Below are 22,535 nucleotides of genomic sequence, written 5' to 3' on the forward strand. Positions count from 1 at the left end.
CTCTTAAGTTCCACTCCTTGTGGAGCAATTTGTTGTTGTTTCATTTCCTCAAAAAGTAATGATATCGTGAATGGAAGCAATGTGTATAAAGTTGAATTTGTGCCTTAAGTAATTGAATAAGAGGAATTAGTTTTTATATGTTTCAATTAAGTCTACCTGTGTTTTTTGAATTCTACATTTCCAAAGCATATAAATACTCTGTTTATAGTTTTTGAAAACATGATAGATAAAGAAATTCTGTAAGAATAGTTTTCTAGTCTACAATAAAGAAGAATAGGGGAAATTACAATCCTCAGATGCATAAAATGCTGCCACAAAAATGTAGGAACAATCTGTTTGCTGTGTGGTTCAAGATAAAATTTTTTTAAATTCCTGTAAGGGAGATACTGAATACTTAGTAGGGGTTTCGCTTATGGGGAGAATAACAAAATACTGGAGGAGGCTTGTGATGTTCACCTCACTAAAGTTTCTTAAGAACAGACAAGCACCTAATTAAAATGGATCAGGTATTATTGATCCTGTCTTTGTGCAAGGGATTGTACTGGTGACCTTTTGTGGACCCCTCAAAATCTTTCTTTTGCCTAGGTTAATGAACCTAGTCAACATTTAAGGTTTTAGATTTACATTTTTCAGATAGCAGTTAACTTTTTTTTATCATTAAAGTTGTTGTCAGTTAAGGAATTCGATATCAGTGTTAGACTGCATATAGTTGGGGAAAGATTATTCTCATTTTTTGATGTTTTCTGTTGCCTGTGATTTCTTTATTCTCTTCTATTGTAAGACACAGAGCACTCAGGATAAAGAGAAAGCTGAGCGGAAGAGAAAGGCAGAAGCAGCTAGGTTGCACCGCCAGAAGATAATGGCCCAGATGTCTGCACTGCAGAGGAATTTCATTGAAACCCATAAGCTCCTGTACGAAAACACGCTGGAGGCACCGGGGAAAGAAGATGCTATTATGGAGGAAGAAAGGTAAGAAAAAAGAGACATCGAGAGTTCTGGTGGGAAGAGTTCATTACCTCTGCTACATAAGTTCATTATGCTACACAAAAATTTTGAAAGTACATTCAAGGAACAAATTGTGTCATCCTAGTCAGCAAACTTGTGTCTCTATTTACTTTTAAGTCATCTTGTGTTACAGAATTATATGTAAACTAGCATGTGTATGCTAATGTAAGAACAGTGGACTCACTTTGTAGAGCAGCATAAGGTAAACAATAAGAAAATTAATTATTTCTTCAAATGGTGGATACTTACATTGCTTAATGTTTGAAAAAATGTCATTAGAAAGCTGCTGAGTTGACAACACTGTAATTTTGGACGTGACTGTCTACCTTACATGAAAAATTATGTATTTAATTTGGAAAGAATCTGAAAGCCAATATGCCTTAAGGTTAAGTTGCAATGAAGAAAATATGCTTCTTGTAGCTCAAGTCACTGATATTTCTGTTCATCAATTTTTAAAATCTGATTTCGTACTGAAGATGTTTGGTTTATATTGGTTATAATTTTGTTGGTATGGCTTGCTCCTGTTCTAGAGATGCTTCAACAATATAGTATACTTAATACAACTCAAAATTTTGGTCTACTTGGGGCTGCACAAAACTAATCAGGAAAATAGAGATATCTGCTGGAAAAAACGTACAGATCACTTGTGTGCTTTGATCTTTAATAAATCGTGTTCTATAAATCATTGTTGAACTCTGGAATAAGGAATATTTAAAAAAATGTATGGAGACTTATTGTGTCACAAAGCAGTGAATTAAGGCAGTGGCATTCATTTTCAGTATGTTTTCTTCAAGAATGGGAAACAATTTTAATGTGTCTGTAAGATTAAAATATATTTAATCCAATCTATATTGAACACAGCTTCCTGAATTTCCTGCTGTCTGAATCCATTTCATTGTGTTATTCTATATTAGCTGTCTTCCACTTTCTATTTTTAAAGAATACTGCATTTTAGTGAGGATTGAAGTGTTTCTTCATTGTTTTGGTCATCATTTGGTTTTGTAAAGCACTTTGGTATAAAACCAGAAATGTTAGCAGTGTATTACATTTTTAGATGCCTGGAAGAATAAGTTTGTTCAGAAAAAGCCATGTGATTATTTTATATCTGTGTCACTTATGGTCTTACAGCATGTCTTCGGCAATTGATTACTCCAAAATTGCTTTGGGTCCCAAACGAGGTCCATCTGTTGCTGAGAAAGAAGTTCTGACGTGTATTCTTTGTCAGGAGGAACAGGAAGTAAAGTTGGAAAGTGCTGCCATGGTATTATCTGCCTGTGTCCAGAAATCAACTGCCTTAACTCAGAATAGGAGCAGAATTCTTGAACTCTCAGGGGGTATGCGATTTTTCTTCTTTTAGACTACAAGCAGTTCTGTACCTAGAGCTCATACCTTTTGAACCTAATTAAACTCTGTATTCGGTCAGATTGCTAAATGGCTTACCTTACTTAATAAAAAGAAAGTGAAAATTTTTAAATTGTTTTAAAATCCATGCTTTAAAACTTAAAAATGAGAAGCGTATGTAGATTTTGATTTGTCTCTGGGAAATCGGAAAATGCTTTAATCTCATAAGAAGATTTTATAAAACTTAGAGATTTGTTAGGAGTGGTCACTCTGGAAAAAATCCAAGAACGTTAACAGTTCCTGTTTATTCAAGTACAGCAGCAAACTTTCCCAATATGGAGGAATTACATGAACATTATCAGAGACCAATATGGCAGCCTCAGGAGGGTTTGGGGTTTTTTTTGTTTGGGGTTTTTTTTTTTGTTTTGGTTTTTTTTCATGTCTAGGAAGTAATAAAAAATAGAAAAGTGTAAGCAAGGATCATACGATATCATCTGATGAATGAAAAAAAAAATTAATACAAGAGAATAATACAAACACAAGAGTTAGAGTTGCATAATAGCATATTGGTAGCAAGAAACACAAAGACCAACCAGAATTTTTTTGTAAGTAACAGTTGATTAAACATGAGAAAGATTTTGGTCAGTTACTTAAGGGAAAGAAAGAAAATAAATATAAGGAAAAGGGAAAACTTAAGTACTCACTGACTTTTTTGATCTCTTTTTGAAAAAGAAAATTAATAATAATTCAAGATCAGATGCTTGATGGGTTTTACTTTTAACAAGAGAGAAATACAGTCCAGAATAAGATAAAAGTTGAAACATATCTCAATAACTTCACTGTATTCATGATGGCAATTATTAAAGTAATATTGAAAGTACTATCAGAACCATTGTCATCAGTATAATCTTTAATTATTTTTTAAAATGCGTAGAAGATATTGGAGATCTCAGAAGGGTAAGAAGGGCAAACAAGTATTTGTCTAAAAAAAAAAAAAAAACACCAAAAAACCAGAAGTGAAATGAAAGTACTAAAAATTTGAGTATTCCAGCCAGCCTGGATGCCCAAAAGTATATTGGATGATAGTAATTATTACTAGTTTATAAGACAATATAAAAAAATAAAGATAGACAGTAAAGCAGTAAGAAATGTCAAAAATGGATTTGTCAAGAAAGGAACTTAATAAACCACCCTCGTTCTTTGGCCAGGGTAACTGGTTTTGTGGGTAAGGAGAAGGTAAGCTAATTTATTTTCATGTTTATTAGAATTTTTGGCTCTGTCCTACTTGTCACAGCCTCGGCAAATGTTGTTTAGGTGAAATCATCCGAAGGTGGATATACATCTCATCATAAAACTGCTAGTTTGATTCAAATACACTATAATATTAAATAATAATTAAAAGTTAAAAGTGGTAATTTTTTTCCCTGTAAATTGATTATATTTATTTTAACACAGATAAAAATTTAAATAGCTATTATCTAGTAAGTATTTATTAATCAATATACATTCTCTATGTATCTGCCCATATCTTATTATAAAGCTGAGTCAAATCCTGCTTATTCAAGCTAACTAATATATAAGGAATAAGGATGCAGTGTTGAAAGATACTAAAATTGGAGGTCTGTAAGATGTCTTCTAGTTTGTTGCCTGTGCATGGCAAGAATGTTACAACTTGTAGTTTAAATTCCTACTTATTTTCAAATATGTTTTTTTCTATTTTATAATAGTGTATTGTTGATTCATGGTCAGCTCATAAAACAAAATGAACCCTATGTCCTATTTTTTTAATGACACTACTGTCTAGCAAATAGCTTTAAATTCTGTGTTTGTGCAGTTCATTATTCCTGCTTTAGTCTAGAAGTATACTCTTGAATGATATCAGATAGAATTCTAAAGCAAAGGGAAGTTCAGCATTGTTTCTTATTTCTCCAGGGTATTACCCTATTCTGTATCACGCTTGCAAATCTTTACTAAGTTGTTTCACTTAATAAGATGTTTTGTGTTTCCTCCTCTGGGTCATTAACAAATACTGACTAGTCCTAGACCCAGGACAGACTCCTGCAGAGTCCTGTTTGATACATTTTTCTTTTTAACAGCGAACTACTGATAATGGCAATTTTGAGCCAGCTGCATAGAATTTTTATCTAGGCCATGTACTAATTGCATCCTTTTTTTTTCCTCTCTTCTGTGGTACTCGGAAGTACAAATTAAATCCTATGCTCTTATAGTCAGATACGCTCGTAAGCTTTCTGCAGTGACGTGTTGGGCTATTGAAATAATTGAAAAAAGAAGAGAATTAAGTTCCTTTTCCTAAAGCCACTTCTGGATATTATTTATAGCGCTTGCTCTCTACGGCATGGTCCTCTGCAGCTCATCAGTTAGAAGTAGGCCTGCAAGAGTTTTTTTAATTTGAAGATCTAAATAAGTGGCAAAATGCTTGTTCCCACAGCAGAAGTGCAGATAGTGGCAAATTAGTGTTAGACAAAGGTTCACTTTCTTATTTCAGTTTCCATTTGATTTAGAGCAGCTTCAGCTGCTGTCAAATAGAATTATATTTTCAGTGCAATTTGGGTGCTAGGTTTTTTGTGTGGTGTTTTTTTTTTCTTTTCCATTTTGTCAAACTCGGGTATATCTGTTCAAAATCATAAACAGTCCACCAGATGAGGTTTGGAGGACTGCTGTTTTTCGGTTCAGTATTGTTTAGATATCTTTAAGAGGAAAATGGAATCTCACTTTGAGTATATATGCAGCACAAAGACACCATTACATTCTCATAATGTTTTTGTTGTTAAGAATTATGCAAGATTAGTAAAAGATAGACTTGACTTTGTTATTCAGCAATGCTGTTCGTGTCAGTGGTTTGAAAATATAAGGTATTAGTTGGAGAAATGCCTGATCTTTCTTGTCCTTAGTGGTTTCGTTTTCTTTCATTTAAAAATACAATAACAAATACATTAAACACTTCAGTGATAGCGAATCCAACCACAGGCTATTCCAGTACTGAAGAACCCTTTTCTTTTTTTTTTTTTAAACAATTTACTATTGCATTTGGATTTTGTCATGTTTTTCTTCATAATTAGTGGAAAGCCTTCAGTAGTTTAAGTGGGTTTGGTCTTGTGGTTACTTTGCTAGAGTATTGGCCTGAAAAAGCTAGCCAAATGGGATTTTAATGTGACTGTGCAAACTGTGGGAAAATAAAATCTGAAGGCTTGTGTTCTGTGTATACTGTTGTTTATTTCTGCTCATTCTGATGGGAAGTTACGTTATTGTTCTTTCAACGATTTCTTTCTGCCGTGTCTTTCTAGATACGCTAGATCCTCTCTTCATGCACCCTGATTTGCCTTGTGGGACCCACACAGGGAGCTGTGGTCACGTGATGCACGCAGCCTGCTGGCAGAAGTAAGGATGTGTCTTTGCAGCCTTTTAATTTTTTTTTTTTTATTAATCTATTTTCCAAAACGTCTAAGTGCACACTGAAAACACAGTACAGTAAGTGGGTATTTAATTAAGGAGTCAAAACTATTTGTACTCATCTAAAAATGAAGTATGGCACAAGAGTTTTGACCTGATGAAGAAAATTATTATCAAAAGTTTTTATTGCCTTCTGTGACCCAAAGAAGAATGTCTAAGTAGTTTCTAATTTATGCAAATAAAACCAATAGGGTAAAATTGGTCAAGAATAAGAAACCATATCTAGTAGGCTTATTTTTAGCAATACAATGAGAACCAGTAGGAATCTTCCAGGTGAGCGTTCAATAGCAACAATACTTTTGACTCCGAAAGCCTGTTACCAGATCAGTACTTAAAGGCTGAAGCTGACTTACTCCAGTGAGTCTTTAGATAAGAATCCGACATTTAGAATAGAATGTGAATGGTCAAGTCGACCAATATTTCTTCCCACCTTCCACTCCTCCCCTATCGGTGAACAAACTCGTAATAAAAAGCAAGAGGGAAGAGTTGATAGAGTGCTTAAAAACTTTACTAGATTTCTATTGTTTGGGGAGCTTCCAATTTAGACCAAGTGTGTTGGATTAGAATGCAACCTGAAATATTAAAAGACCAAGTTACTTAGCTTGCAGAATATAGTCATCCTGGTTGCAGCTACATTTGTAGGATTACAGAGAGCAAAGCTAATGCTCTCTGCATTTGACTCCACACAGGTCTGGCAAGTCTAAACAAGATAAATAGTGTGAAATAATAATAGAAATAATCCCACTGAAGTATTATCAACAGATAAAGAGAGTTGGGTCATACAATTGCAAGCTACTTTATATTGTTGTATGATATAGACAATCTCTTGAGGTTTGTTGTTTGTACTTGTGCCATTTTACTTTTAAAAATCTGACTAAACTTCTAGTGCTTATCATTTACTTTTCTATATGTGTGTATATATTTTTTTTTTTTTTTACAATAAAACATCAATACAGAATAAATAGGTGCACACACTTAAAATGATACGGAATTATGTTCCTTGAGTATAATACATCTGCTCTTGGCAGATCCATCTACATCTGCGTAGATCTAAGTAGTGCAACATTGGAGCTCAGTTCCCTTGCTCTTTTTAAGAAAAGATGACTTGCTGTATGGGTAAATGGGATTAAAATGGACAACAGGCTCTTCTCATACGGGATGGCACGGAAGGTTTGAGTATAGTCTTTTATTTATTACGTAACAGACATTCTAACTTACTAATATTCCTCCAAACGATGCCTGCCACGCCTTTCTAGAGTATCTGTGCAGCCTAAAAATACTGCAAAATACTCTCTAAAACAGTACGAGTTCAAATGAATGGAGTATCTTTGTAGTTGCCATGTATGAGGAAGAGGAGTTGCTTGCAAAAACATGGTTGTTTGAATGTGGGAAAATAAATGTATGTTTTTGTTGATTGTAACAGAATCCTTTCCTAAATATTCTGTAATCGTGACAACTTCTGCAGATGCCCCCGCACACACATTTTCTCTTATTACATAAATGGGATTTTATTTTTTCCCTTAAGATGTATGATTTAAAGAAAAAAAAATCATCTAGTTATTATTTTTGTGGAAGTTAGATAATTTCATATCTGTCTTTAAGATGCTACATACCCAGTCTGAACATTAGTACTGAACTTAGTTGCTTGTATCCAGGCAGGAAGATTTGAACATTGAATCTTTTTGTTCCTAATAATACCGCTGAGACATTAATGAAATTTGAAAGCTTACTCCATCCACTGAGGCGGCAAAAATTATAAAGAAACCTGTAAAAAGATCATAGTGATTTCTTAGTTTCCTTTTGACTTTGAAATAGCCTCAGTGCAACACTGTAATATAAACATTATCCTCTCTTCCTGTTAAAAGAAAGCTACAGTTTCATTGTCTAGTCATGAGGCTCAGTCATTGCCATGAATAGCTGATTATTCATTCATGAAATGTTACTGGTAGTTTTTGCTAAAGTTAAATAAAAATGTGTACAATCCCTGTTTCAAACTTACTGTAATGAATTGCATATGAGAGATATTAGGTACAATGTTTCATTGTGTTGAAGACATTGTGAGAGAAGAGTAGAAAATTTAAGTACTGCTTGTCTGTAAAAATGTTAATGAAATTTAAAAGGATCTTAAAAGCAAGCAAAAGTTGCTGTCATTTTTGCATGAGTGGTATACCATGCATTTTTGCATGCGTTCATTTATGTGCTCAAAGGTTTTATTTTCACATCCAAGCACGTGAGAGAGTTATAAATCAAAGGAAAAGAAAGACTTGTTTGTTGGCTTGGATAGGTATTTGCTAGATAATAACACTTTTAATTACTTGAACTTTTGTTTTCATGTCACATTTGAGCCATTGCACTTTCTAGTAAATTCCTTTTCAATGTTGTAGGTACTTTGAAGCCATGCAGCTGAACTTCCGACAACGTCTGCATGTTGAACAGATATTTGATTTGGAGAATGGAGAGTATCTTTGTCCACTTTGCAAATCTCTGTGCAATACTGTGATTCCTATCGTTCCATTGCAGGCTCAAAAAATAAACAGGTGAAGTAGCAGATCGCATAGCCTTTCATTAAAAAAAAAAAAAAAGTAAAAATTACTTTGGGGCTGGTCAGCTTTTCAAATTTTTGGAAGGAAAACTTGGGCTGGCCTTCCTAATCTGTATAAAAGACTGCATATCTCCTTATTGACTATTCAGCCAAATATACTGCTTTTGACAGTCAATTTTTTTTTTTTAAAAAAAGCATATTTGGATTGGCTATTTTTTGGAGCTCGTATCAAATGAGAAAGTACCTAGATCTAGTATTTAGCCTAACACTTCATTTTGTACTGTTTGCTCAAAATTTACAAAGCCAGCAAAACTGTGCAAATACTGAGTTAATGTGTTTTGATCTAAATGTGTCCTCTCTTTTTAAAGATAAGGTGATTCTTTGAGTGTTAAAGTAAAACCTGCTTTCTATTTCTGTTTTCAGTGAGGATGCAGAGGCAGTAGCTCAAATTCTGTCCCTGGCTAGGTGGCTGGAGATTATCATAGTCAGGATATCGGGCTACAGTGTGAAAAATGCTAAAGGTTTGTTATCTTAATTTTGAAGGTATTCTGTGGGATATCTAATATGCCAGTACATGTTTTAACTAATACCAACAGAAAACTTCAAATAAAGAATACATTTTGCTATCAATCAAGACAGTATCAAATAAAGTTGGGGATAAAGTCATGGCCCTTTCTGAGCTGACGTCTTGATTTCACAGTGCCCTCACCAATTTTCTGGTTTCTGTTAAATTCTTTCCTTTTTCCTTGTAGAAGAAAATTATGTACACTTGGAGAGGATAGCCACCAACTAACACTCAGAGTTAATTAAACTTTTGTATTGACTGTGATGTAGTAAAAAAGAGAAAAATTAAATTAAAAGGGCTGGAATAAAAACATGTATGGGTGTTTAGAAAACAGAAGGTGCAGAGAATCAACATACTCCTTGCACTCTTATAATACAGGAAAGTTCTTTTTCCTCACCAGCAAAGCACTACTTTTAATCCTCATATTTCTGGGAATAGAAGAAAATGTTACTTAAGGAGGAGGGTTAGAAGACAGTTTGGCTGGTGAGGTCTGTTCAGAATTATTTTCAAACCAGTTTAAAATAAAAGTAAGTCTCACTTCTGTTAGACTGCTGTAAAAACTGTTACAACTTCTTTGTTTTTTAATGTGGATCAATTTTTTTTTCTGGAAGGAGAGAAACAAAATCTTCCAGCTTTCGCCAACAAGGGAATGGGGAACTCTGCTTTGGAATTCCATTCCATCCTTAGTTTTGGAGTTCAGTCCTCGTAAGTGTTACTGGAAGTGCTCTCTGCATTATGTTATTTCTCCCTAAAATTACCTAGGTATACTTCAGGATTTGTATTGAAGGAAAGGCATATGATCTGTTTGGTCTGAATATGGGCTTACTTATACTTTTCCTTAAGCATTCACTGAACATGAGATCTATACAGAGCTAGATGGACCTCTTGGTCAAATCCAGTCTGATAGTTCTTATGTTCTTGGTACACAGCTAGGAGTCTGGAATCTTCTAATCCACAATTCCAGTGATTTGGGTCACTTCCTGGGCGTCTAGGCAAGTTATTTAACGCCCGTGTGCCTTAATTTTCCTGCTATATATCTGTTTCAGGGTAGATTTCACTTGGTTTTGGATGCATTAATGTAATATAGATTACTCAAAGGAATAGGGCTGTGTTGTCTGTTTCTATTCCAGTGGGCAAAAGTGCTCTCCCACTAAAACAGAATGAATGGATACTTTCAATTGTACTCAGCTGTCTGTCTTCTTTTTAGATCATGTTATAAGTACTCTACTTCTGCTGCTTCTGACTGACATCATAGTTATGCAAAGTACTTACACATATCTGCGATTTGTAAAAATGTCGTCAGAAAGTTGAATAAAATTCTTTCTTGATAACTGATCTCCATAGGCAAGATTCTATAGTTTGCACTTAAACAATTTGGTGTTTAAGTATGAGCCTGGCTAAACCCCAAACTTGGTGATACAATTGTTTTGGCTGTAGAGATTTGGAGAATTAATATGAATTATTAATTCTGTTACAACGTTCTGTGTATGACTTTGAAAAAACACAAGCCATTAAAACTGTACGTGTTTTTGCCTAGGCACTTTTCTACATGTAACTGCATTTACATAAACTAACCCAATGTCAGTTGAAAGGAGCTTAAATGCTAAAAAATGTGTTTTAAAACACATTTGAAATGTCTATCTTTCCATTTTTAGTGCCTTATGAGATAGGATATATTTTCACTCCAGCACCTACAATTACATTTGCTTACTCGCATTTGTATTTTTCATTGTATTTTACTTTGATTTAAATGTTTGCATTTTTTGAATGTAAATTATAATACAGTATACAGAAATAGACTCCTTCCAGCCTGGCAGCTCTTAATCTCTCAATTTTCAGAGCCTGTTTTGTCAAGGTACTTGTTTACTACTGGAAACTAGTAATTTTTTTTCTCCTCTGTACAGACAGGGGGCCTTTGTCTTCAAAAATTCTTTCATAAATAACTTAGAGTTTGTTAGTGATTGATTGACTGGTAAGTAATAAGCAGTATTAATAATTTAGACTGAAATTATCTTTGCTTGGTTTTGCAGAGCCAAATACTCAAGCAGTATCAAGGAGATGCTTATTCTCTTTGCCACCACCATTTATAGAGTTGGGCTAAAAGTTGCTCCAAATGAAGCTGATTACCGGATTCCTATGATGACCTGGAGCACATGTGCTTTTACCATCCAGTGTATAGGTAAAGCATAACTTGGATTTATTCCTTCTCATGACTTGAAAATCTTACAGTTGTTTGATTATATAATTTTATACAATTTGATTGTATAAATAATAATAGTTCTACATAAATAAGAGCAATATGTAATAGTATAACAATGTATATTATATGTAATTACATATATAATAATAGAATGATAATCTATAATCCAATATAAGTAATAGGATGTTTTTGTTAGATGGTAGTTTATAAAATACAGTATAGAATGCCAACATTGGTGAGTTTAATCTAAGAGAGGAGCGAGTGATCATGTTCCACGTTACTAATTGTAACGTTAAGCATGTTCAATGAATATCTTCAGGCTGCCAAAGATCATTGACCTGCAGGCATCTCCTACACAGCTAGATATCTAACAGCTATGAAATAGCACTCCCTCTCTCATTATTTCTTTTTGTCTCTATTCTCAAAGAATTCTCATGGAATTTGTAGAAGAAATATGGTCTTTTGTATTCTGAAATTGCTAAGCCAGATACCTGGTAGGAAAAAAAAAAAAACAACCCACAAACATTCTCTGGCATGAATCTCTTTTTGAAGGCAAAATAATTACCATAAAAATGATTGCATTTTTTTGGGATAATGTACCTGTCAGTCTCATTTCATTTCTGTACTATATACACAAAGAAGTTTGTGTAAGAAACATGAAGCTGTAGATAAATCTGTAGGGGCTTCCAGGCAGGGAGAGAGGCCAGAGTAAGCCTGAAATGCATGCTGAAGGAATTGAGAATGTAATTGTACATCTCCATAAATATGATTTGCCAAGTATGCCATTTTTTCTTGATGAAGCTGTTGAAGTGCAAGTGTAATCTACCTTAAATCTATAGTGGACTTGACCCAACTGGAGTATCAAGAGTTAAAAAGGTTTTTAGGAGGATTGGGAATATTCTGATAAGGCAGGAATAGTAATGAAAACTAGTGCGTCTTTTTAGTGTTGGATTTTATCGGAGTTTTCAAATGGGTCGGGAGAGGACTGGAAGCCACCCAGCTCTTCTAACATTAATGCACTTAATGCTGTGCAGATTGTTTTCATTTGATATCTAAAAAAAGACATTGGTGGCTCTCAGGGATGAGTTTGCCAGCAAGTGTATAAATGCAATAACTGTTATCACAGGTGTGATATCGAAGGCATATGTCAGAAGTAGAAAATTCAGATGCCTTACCAGGCCAAGATTATAAAACCAGAGGGACCACTGTGACAGTCTTGACCTATACTAGGCTACACCACTTCCTTGGATTCATTTTTGTTTACAAATAGAGCAGGCTTCCATGAAATTGTAAAGCAAAACTGCCTACATAGCTTCTAGTATGCTGGTTTTGAATCTAGTCATAGGGTGCATTATTAAAAACCATGTACAGGCATGTAGCCAAGCTGCCTAGACAAGGAACCTCTATTAGTGGAGTCTCTAAAGGAGGTTCAAAGCATCAATGGCCCAAGGGATGTGAACTGCTTTTAGTGCCTAAAGCCAGACACTTAAAAATACAAATCTGATTTTTCCCCTGTTTCCTCAGCAACTCCACATGTTGTGTGTTAAACTGATATATGGAAGTGCTAAGTTAAAACACTTTCATTTTTTGTTAGAGGTGGTTTAAAAAAAAAAAACACACAAGAAAAATCCCACAATCAAAAACCTCCCATCCAAAAAACCCCCAGTGAAAACAACAAAAAAAATTCTAAGATCTTGAAGTACCGATTCATGTCTGAGAAGTGACTAAAGCACAAAAACATTTGAATTGATACCTTTTTATTCAATTGAGTTAATTTGGTTTCTTATTTTTATTGGCTTATTTTCTCTTTATTATCCCGTCAGAACCAATGCACTCAGGGAGGAAAGCTGAATTGTATTCCAGTTTGGGAATTTTGTTTTCAAAATATTTTTGTTAAACTATAGTCAAGTGCAGTAGTGCAAATCTGAGGATAAGATCCTTGTAAACATACCTTGATGTTTTTGAGCATTGTATAAGGGTAACTGAAAATACAACTAAATCCATAGAATGTCTTATCATTCATGTGAAAGAGTGTTCCTTTAAATCCCTAGTTAGCAAGATCTGAAAACCAAATGTTTTTAAAATGCTCGTTACAACCATTTATCTGGGAAACATTCAGTACTATTTAAGATAGATTTTTCAAGAGAATTCTCTTGTCAGAATAAAGTTGAGCTTTAAAAAGAAGTACATATACTCAGAATAAATTAATCTTGGACTAAGTGTATTCTAACAGAAATGTTATGTTAGTTCCTGTAGGACAAAGCAACTTAATTTTTTGTGTGTTTAATTTTAAGAAAACCTCTTGGAAACAGAGGGCAAGCCTTTATTTGGATCTCTACAAAATAGACAGGTATGGGCAAGTAAGGTATGCAATACATTTTAAACAAAAAAACTTACATATATATATATAAAATACACACACATATATAAAAAACTTACTGTTGAAGCTGCTAACATCAAGATCATTCTCTGTTGAGGGATAGCTCTCAGAATGTTTAGATTGATAACATAAAGAGCATTTTGGAAGAATAATGTTTCTACTTAGACATGGAATTTCATATTAAATTCACTTATCAATGTATTTTCTGTTTGTAGAAGTAGATATGTTTTTGCAGCTTTATTTCACTATTATATCTTTCCTTTTTTTCCTGTCCAACCATTTTCTCTTGTGCTCTAGCACAGTGGCCTTAAAGCATTAGTGCAGTTTGCAGCTGCTCAGAGAACAACATCACCACAGGTCCTGATTCAGAAACATCTGATTCGTCTTCTAGGAGGTATTTTATTCCTTTTCTTTACTACCTTTCGTGTTGCAGAAGTTTCTATTGCAAAATGGCACACACATTAATACAACATAGACGCAAAGGTTAGACTACTGATAACAGTGCTAACTTCAGTTTCTCTAACGTTGCCTGAAATCATGGAGTATTGCTTGAACTTAAGTAATCAATAATTCTGTTAACCCAGCCCTGTATCATTGAAGTTCCCAAAAAATCTTCTATCCCAGATTACCTAGCCTGGAGATACTCAGATCTGGAATAGTAACAGATGGTTAACAATCTATTTCTGGCAATGTTCAAAATTACTCAAATTCTGTGCTAAATAGGTGGATAAAGGTACAAACCAGGTGTTCTCTCAATTATGAGACTTTATCTTTTTAGTACTTTCAAAAGGCTGCTTGCAGTCTAGTTTGAGATATTTTGGTCTCAGGGAGAGCTAGTTTGAGACACATAGCTATCCTCTGTGTTTCTTACTGATTAAGTTAGCATGGTGGCCTTTGTGAATCCCACTCTTTGACTTGCCTTCTACTTGATAGGATTCTTAGATGCGGTACAGGCTTTTGTATTGGGCTATGTTGTGAGGCATCTGCTGTTGCAGTGCCTAAGTACATTTGTGGACTTCACCCTTAACACTGTGCGTGCTTTATTAGAACTGGAGAAATAAATCAAGATTTTTATCTCAGAATTTTGAACATCTAGTCATTAAAATTGTGAGCTGGTTGGGCATGTGGAAATAGCTAAGCAGATGCACAATCAATTAAGTAAATGGTAAGCTGTTAATTAAACAGATACTTCCTTAGTTCAGAGACTTGAACATATTTTTGATGAAAACACTGAAATGATAGAGGCTGTAAAATCAGATTCTGATATTGCAGTTCAATCCAAAAGAAAAAATACATATCAAATGCATAATTGATATCTTTATTTTTTAGTTCTTCTACCAAACTTGAAAGGGGAGGACACTCCATCCCTCTTAGAAGTAGATATGTTCCACATTTTGGTAAGCAGGTTCATTTATTCTTCGTATTAATACTTTTTTTTTGAGCATGTATTTTTGTGTACTTTACCCTGTAGATAGTCCTGCATTATCGATGAGTCGAATGGTTATACATAAGCACTGCAAACAACCAAGTGATTACATATGGCTGCTATATACGAATGTTTACTTTTAGTTCTGCTGTTCTTCTAGCTTTCAAGTCTTTCCTGTCTCACTCTTACTAAATTTCATGCTTGCAATCTCAATTATCTTTTTACCACCTCCATTGCTATCAAACCTCCAAAAACACTTGAGAAACGCACCCATTCAGCTTGTTTCCTTCACTTCCTTTTGTCTCAATAGGCCCCTCATACCTTCTGATTCCTTCACATTCTATCTCATTACGTTCTTTACTCTTCTTAGCCTCTTCTTTCTCTTCTTAATACGAATCTGTATTATAGTTTCTTCTACTGTTAAAAAAAAAAAAAACCACACCAAACAAAAAAAAACCCAACAACCCAACCCGCCCCCAAACCAACCAACCAGAACCACATAACAAAAAAAAAAAAAAAAAAAAAAACAAAAAAAAACCCCACGAAAATAAAACCTGTTTTGTCCTGGTTGCCTTTCTAACTAATGCTTCTCACTTTTTTCAGTGTGCTTTGTCTTATGTCAAAAACCAGAAATTAAGCTTTCTAGGAATTGAACAAGCTTTCTTGGTGTACCTTTAAACTGGCAATTACAGTGGAACTATATCTGAATTTCCTACATGTTAGAGGGGCACAAATGGTTAATATTTTCCAATGAATTTTTGCTATACTTTGTGAATTAAAGCTAGCAAGATAAATGAACATATTTAAATTGACTACAGAAATGAAATATAAATGTGTAGTGAGAATATAATTTCTATTACCCATGTAATTATTACCAAATTCCTGTTACTTTAATATTTATTCCTTCCTTTTCTCTCTAGGTGGGAGTTGTGTTATCCTTTCCCTCTTTATACTGGGAGGATGCTGTAGACTTGCAACCTTCATCAATTAGTTCAGCCTATAACCACCTCTACCTCTTCCATCTGACAACACTGGCACACATAACACAAATTGTCGTCTCTTCAGCAACAGGTAGAGCTATATTTGGGTTGGATTATTCTGGCATTTTTACACAATTTCTTAAAAATAATGGATGGACACCACTAGTGTCTTCCAGGTATAAACTTCCTCATAATAAATGATACTTAGTGCTAGGTAGTAATAACAGTTTTCTGATAAAAAAATAAATAGCACTACATCGTTTTCAGAGCATTTTGTTATATCATTTCTGTGTGCTTAGCCTAAGAAAACAAAATAGTTATTGATATATCAATACTTGCTCAAGTCAGTCATTCCAGAGTGGTGACTTTCCCCTCTTCACTCCTTGTAGGAGAAGCAAAGCTCTGCCCAAGCAGCAGCACTCTGAGCTGTACAGTGACAGTTAGTATGGATTTGGGAAATAAACTTTTCTTTACCCTTCAACCTAGTAAATACCCAGAAAATATTCCAAAATACGGAATCCTATAAACTGTTAGGAGAGAATTTCACTTTTCTCTGTATTTTTTACTAGTGTTAAAAAGCGTCAGTAACCTACAGGCTTCCTAGCTACTGCTTTCCTTTTTCTTCAGCATGATGGGAATTAAAAAAAAAAAAAAAAAATTCCTGTAGCTTAATCTACGTAGGACAAAGGAAGCAGTTTTTACGTGAGAATGAGCAATGAGGCAGTAATCCTGATTCTTCTTTATAGCACGCAGTTTTAGGAGGACATTTGTTAGGTTAAAAACAACAAATAGAAAAGAATTAAGCAAAATAAAGTGGAAATATTTCTGTAATGCAATTTAAAAAAAAAAGCTAAGTATATGTAAAAAAAGAGAAGTGTGTCACAAATGAAGTACATTTACAGTGGGATTCATCTTTTCGTGTGCAGAATCCCCTACCGCTCGATCACCTGACAACAGTGAGGAGGCACGGTCTGCACAGTCTTTCTGTAGAGAGGTTTGCCAGTATACTGGTGGGTAAGTAGCAGTTCAGTTATAGCACTCCATTTCCTAGAAAGATGGCAGTCCACAGGGATTGACCTGAACAACACAGAAAACAGGGAAAAAATTATCCATTTTGTGTGGGGAGTTAGCACAATGCCTTGTGCTTTCTTCCCGTACTCCTGAATACTGAAAAGAAAGAAACTGGTGAAAGGAACACTTTTAGTTAAAATAGCTACTTTTTGTGGACAACAGAGTAAATTCTTAGTCTAAAGATGAAAAAATACCTATATCCATTCTGGAGAGAAATACAACCACTAACTATAATAGTTATTTTTTCTTTGCCTTGATTGGTGTTTTTTTTTTTTTTTTTTGATCTCTCGATTATAGGTGGAGGCCAGAAAGAAGGAAATGGCTCTACTATAAGAGGGGGAGAAGTGTAAAGCTAAACACAGTTGCTTATTTGTTTGAGTGTTAGTGCCCATCTTTTCAGATTTTTTTGATAGGTATAGCTACCGCTCTTCAGTACTTCAGTATCTGTGTGTGAAATAAACTAGAAAATAGGGATGCACCCTCTACAAATTCTGCTTTGATTTATCTTCACCAAAGCTAGTTGCAAAGATATGTTTCTCAAGGATTGACAATGCTACTCACTTGTCTAAAAGTTTTACGTCTAAATTTGGAAATATTTAAAATTTAAGTAATAGGAGTAGTTTTTCTGAGGCTTAGAATCATAGGTGCTGTGCATTTTGGAAAATCAGGTCACTGTACTGGGATGCCCAGGTACAGTATTAAATGCCAAAGTTTAGACAACCCAGTTCTGAAACTTTTAGTGTTTTAATTTCTGTGTATGCATTGTCATCTTCTAACTCTGACCTATCTGTGCTTAAAGAGCACAATCTGCGTAATAATTTTGCAATGGTCTATGATATTATAATACAGCTTTAGAGGTTGTTCCTCAGCAGGTCCTGGTCAACATTTGTGTGAACATCCTGTTCACAAAAATGTGAATTTAACCAAGTTTAAAATTTTTGGAAAACAGGAACACCGTAAGTAAGTTAAATTTACTATGAAATTTAAACTAAATGCTCATATCGCACAAACTACAAGAATCATTACTGAGATGAGTATCACTGCAGTATTTTTTGTCAAAAATGGAATTAGTATAGCTTTATTTTAAACAATCTGAGTGTTACTGTTGTTACTTCCATAATGAAGTATGAGTATTAATTTTTTAATTCTGTTGGTTTTGTTGTTCCTGAAGAGTATTTATGTATATATGTTTGGTTTTTTTTCTCATTTTTGAATTGCATTCAAAACACCAACTGAATGAAGAACTTCCTCCATTTCAAAAAATTGCTGGCTTTCGGCAATAAAAAACAACCAGTGTAAGAATCAATTGCTCTGTGTGTGATGCTGTATTGCACAGTTTAAATCAGGTTATCTTGAGTTACCTAGAGATGGACAGCTATGTATTAGCTATTTATTTTTTATAATTCTGAAAAATATAAGTTGAGATAATTTGAAGGCTTAATGTAAGTGTTCTGCATAAACTCAATACTCATTCCTTGGACAACAGGGAAGTCGGAAGTTCGGTGCTGGTGGCTGTTTCCACAGAATTTGGGGTACATCAGTGTTGCTTCTACACAACTGCCATTCTACCAATGCTAGCCAAAATGTGAAAGTGCTAGAACTACTGTGAACTACTGCAGCTATTTCTCGTTTGTGTATTACAGCTGCTTTAGTCAGGATATTCCAGGCTGGCTTGTGTGGGATTGTGTTAAAAAAGGCATCATGCCTTACCTTCGTTGTGCTGCTTTATTTTTTCATTATTTGCTGGGAGTTTCTCCACCTGAGGAACTACTACAAGGTAAATATGAGAAAAACAAAGTATCTATATATTGATTTTGTTTACTGTTTGCTTAGAAGAATGGAATTTTTAAATGTTCACAATAACTTAACAATAGTTAATACATTAAAGTAAGACTTGGAAAGAAAAGGAAATACTAAGGAAGGGGCAGGCATAAGAAGCTGAGTTGTCTCAGCCTTTGCATGGAAAAGAGTATTTGCAAATATGTGAATTATCAATGATGTATTGATAGTAAGTATTTGTGGATACAAAGATTCAGTGATTTAAGGATAATTCTAGGGGCTTAAATTACATCACATGAGAAATAGCCTGGAGTATATTTAAAAAAATATAGCATCTTAAATTGATTTATATGAACTGTGAACTAAGTCTGAATTTGATTAGGATATACGAGTCAAAATCTCTGCGCTTTGGGATATGCTATGGTCCTTACCATTAGTCTGGAACTTTGATTCTATAGGGAGGAGTCTTCCTGGTGAATCAGCAATGCCATTTTCTGTAGCAGAGCCAATAAATGACTACCCAGCAAACTATTATAAATTAGCCCAACTTTATGTAATGTGTTAGCACTGACTTGATCATAGCAAAATTTAATATCATTGCAGGCCAAAAGGGTAGTGAAAAGCTAAAATTTGGTAAGTACAGAAATCTGCTGCACTAACATGTGTTACACATTATGCAATGAAATGGAATTTAAGCAAGGAATTCTGTTATTACAGTGACTTATGCGTGACTTAATTTACTTAATAAAGTATGTCAAATTTGTTAAACCTAAAGCAGATCCTCAGTTAATGCAAATTATTATAACTCTGATTAAGTCAGTGGAATTACATCCAATTGTACTAGCTAGGAGCTATGCTGAAGCTGTAAGATACACATTATTCAATGGAAAAGGGATCAGAAGATTTCTAGTTTTGAGTGAATTATTCAGCAGTGCTGAAACACTTTAACAGTTGCTCATGTTTTCTTTTTCTTTTGCAGTTTCTGAAGAAGGGCAATTCAAGGCACTTTGTAGTTACCTCTCTCTACCTACCAATTTGTTCCTGCTCTTCCAGGAATATTGGGACACAGTAAATCCACTGCTTCAAAGGTACTAATTGGGACTGGACAGGCCACATTTTTCTGTTGTGATGGCTTTATGGGAATTCTGGATCAAATTTGTTAATAAATGATTGAGTTCAAATTCATACTAGAGTTCTAAACATTTATTTGATGTGCACAGGTATACTGAATCTCTTAAAGCACTTCAGAAACATAAAACATTCTATATTTTATGGTAATTCAAACATTAGACAATTACAGTTTAAGGGACTAGTGCTTGTAGACCTACATGACATTCATGCAGAAAGAAGTTATCATAAACCTTTGCTTGCATGGTATGCCACTTACTGTTCATTGGCCTATTTTTAATCTGTCTATAGCGAAAGTGCTGATTAGATGAGCTATAGAATGAGCGTATGGAAAGTTACGTAGCTGGCAGGGTGGGGCTTTGTACTATTTCTTCTCTGGATTGCCAAAACAGACTGATGAATGTCAAAGCTAGCTTAATAGTTAAAAGGTATAATTTGAGTATTATGTATGTTGCAATCTAGCAGTAAAGAAATAATTAGTAAAATTCTCCATTCAAAAACACAAGTTAAAATAAACAGACCCTCCTGCCCCCTACTAACTCTGAGAATAATCCTGCTATATTGTCTTGGAGAATGTCTCCATGTATTTAATGGACCGTTTGAGCACTTAGTTGCATTGATTATTATTCCTGGTTCTTGACAGAATTCTCTGGCTCACACTAGCTTTTTCTGTTTGTGTTGGTTTTTTTTTTTTTTTTTAACCTCTGTTCTGTTTTGTTGTCTAGATTCTGTCAATTTAGGGACATTTTGAGCTGTTAACTCCAACTCACAGTCCGTATAGCTGACCTAAATAATTCCCTACGTACAATTTTACTATGATTAATTGCATTTGTAGTATATATAATTACTTATAAATTAATAGCATTTTCACAAATAAATTATTTAATAAGTTTGTCTTATATGTTCCTACATCTTTGCTCAAAGACATAACAGTGCTTATAAGAGAACACAGAGGATAGGTGCTTGTGAACATTAGAGGCAGGGCTAACAAATCCATCACAATGCTCCCAGTCAAAAACACAGGTTTCAAGTGGGAGGCTACATATTTAATGTAATAGTAACAGTTGTGAAATCACCATGCAAGTTCCCATATGTTTTTTGAAAGAATCTTATTTCAGAAGACTAAATTTGATGATTGTTGAGAAATGTGTTAAATGAAGCTTACTAGATTGGCCATCTGCTACAGTTCTCTCTCTCTTCTCCTCCTTTTTGTGGAAATAACTTAAAAGATACCTTAGACATACCAATTCCTCTGTTTAGTAACTTGCCAATATCTACCTGTTTTGGTAGACACATTTGGCCATTCTAAGCAAGCATACAACATGCAATAAAGCATTGTAAAATAAACATTGGGTGATATAAAGCAATAAATATTTTCCTAGTAGAGTGTATGATATTTTCTTAGGCTGTGACTTTCAGCAGATATATTCCAAAAGGAGCTGTGTATTGTAGCCCACTTTGAGAACTTGGATATGTCTGAAGACTGCTTGCATTTCTTACCTCTGTGTTAACTCTGTGTTTCCATGTGCATGTTGATAATTTTAAATGTTGTTGTTTTTCTCATGGGTTTTTCTCTTGTATACAAACTTAAATTCTTTTCCTGAAGCAAAACTGTAAAGAATAGCTGTTTCTCCTTGTGAAGTTTTAGCTAGAACTATCAATGCTTTATCTGTGCTCTGTGTTTGCTTATTCTTACTAGTTTAGTTTAGTGATCCTACTTGTGTATTATTATCAAACATTGTCATCTGCAAATGTTTGTCTGAAATAGGTGGTGTGCTGACCCGGTGGTGTTAAGCTGTTTGAAGGGGAAAAGCATTGCAGTAAGGTAAGTTTGGTTTTGTTGTTATTGTTGTTTTTTCTTCTGTTTTTGACTTAAAACTGTTGAAAGAATCAAGTGCTTGTTGTGGGCAAGTTAGACTGCTTGTATTTTCTTCCTCCTGCTCTACTACTAAAAGTACCTTTATCTTCAAATGGTTGTGTATTATTCCTCGTGCAGTGATTCTTCGTTGAGAATGTACAACACTGTTAGACAAATTATCTAGCTTACTCTAGGAAAAAACCAAAAGCTAACGAAAATGTGAAATGCCTTCATACATGTAGGTTACATACGAAATTTAATTTCATTACCTTTTGCTGGACTATAGAAATGCTGAAGCTCCCATGTGGAGCCTCTCACTTGGGCTTCTAGGACTGAAGAAGTTTGCAGAAAGGACCAAAAGCTTAGCAGGAATTTATAGTTATCCATTCTGGTTTTTGCTGCGATCTTTATTCTTATAATAGTTCTTTTTCACTTACCCAGGTATCCTAGGAAAAGAAATAGTTTAATAGAGCTTCCTGAAGACTATAGCTGCCTTCTGAACCAAGCTTCTCAGTTTAGGTAAGATGTGACATGTGTGTCTTCCTATTTGTTTTGTCACTTTTAGTCACTTTTATATTCTTGCAATTACTGTAACTGGTTAAAATTATGTACAGAAATTATTTTGCAGAAGTGAAGGCACTGTTATGGTTATATTGGCCAATACTAGCACATGTTCATTTTAAATCTGAAGCACAGCAGCTACTAAATGAAGTCACTTGTGTTTGATAGGATAGCATATAAAATTATTACAGCTTAATCTGCTGGTCATTTTTCACCAGTGCAATGAGC

At 34.3% G+C, this 22,535-nt stretch overlaps 1 protein-coding gene across 13 annotated transcripts in view; it reads left to right on the forward strand.

The window, feature by feature from the left end:
* UBR1 (ubiquitin protein ligase E3 component n-recognin 1) overlaps positions 1–22,535 on the forward strand; it is a 79,101-nt gene that overhangs the window by 52,566 nt on the left and 4,000 nt on the right. For 3 of the 13 annotated variants that reach the window (XM_075152026.1, XM_075152025.1, XM_075152032.1), the window contains 17 exons: positions 782–969; positions 2,134–2,339; positions 5,652–5,745; positions 8,202–8,354; positions 8,783–8,880; positions 9,536–9,629; positions 10,955–11,103; positions 13,419–13,474; positions 13,802–13,898; positions 14,834–14,901; positions 15,851–16,001; positions 16,837–16,924; positions 18,625–18,758; positions 19,364–19,393; positions 19,740–19,848; positions 21,657–21,713; positions 22,188–22,265. In XM_075152026.1, coding sequence (XP_075008127.1) covers positions 782–969; positions 2,134–2,339; positions 5,652–5,745; positions 8,202–8,354; positions 8,783–8,880; positions 9,536–9,629; positions 10,955–11,103; positions 13,419–13,474; positions 13,802–13,898; positions 14,834–14,901; positions 15,851–16,001; positions 16,837–16,924; positions 18,625–18,758; positions 19,364–19,393; positions 19,740–19,848; positions 21,657–21,713; positions 22,188–22,265 — 1,850 coding nt within the window. The other 10 variants (XM_075152030.1, XM_075152029.1, XM_075152034.1 and 7 more) reach the window with 7 other exon arrangements.

This window comes from Calonectris borealis, chromosome 5 (assembly GCF_964195595.1).
Source record: "Calonectris borealis chromosome 5, bCalBor7.hap1.2, whole genome shotgun sequence".
Taxonomy (NCBI): domain Eukaryota; kingdom Metazoa; phylum Chordata; class Aves; order Procellariiformes; family Procellariidae; genus Calonectris; species Calonectris borealis.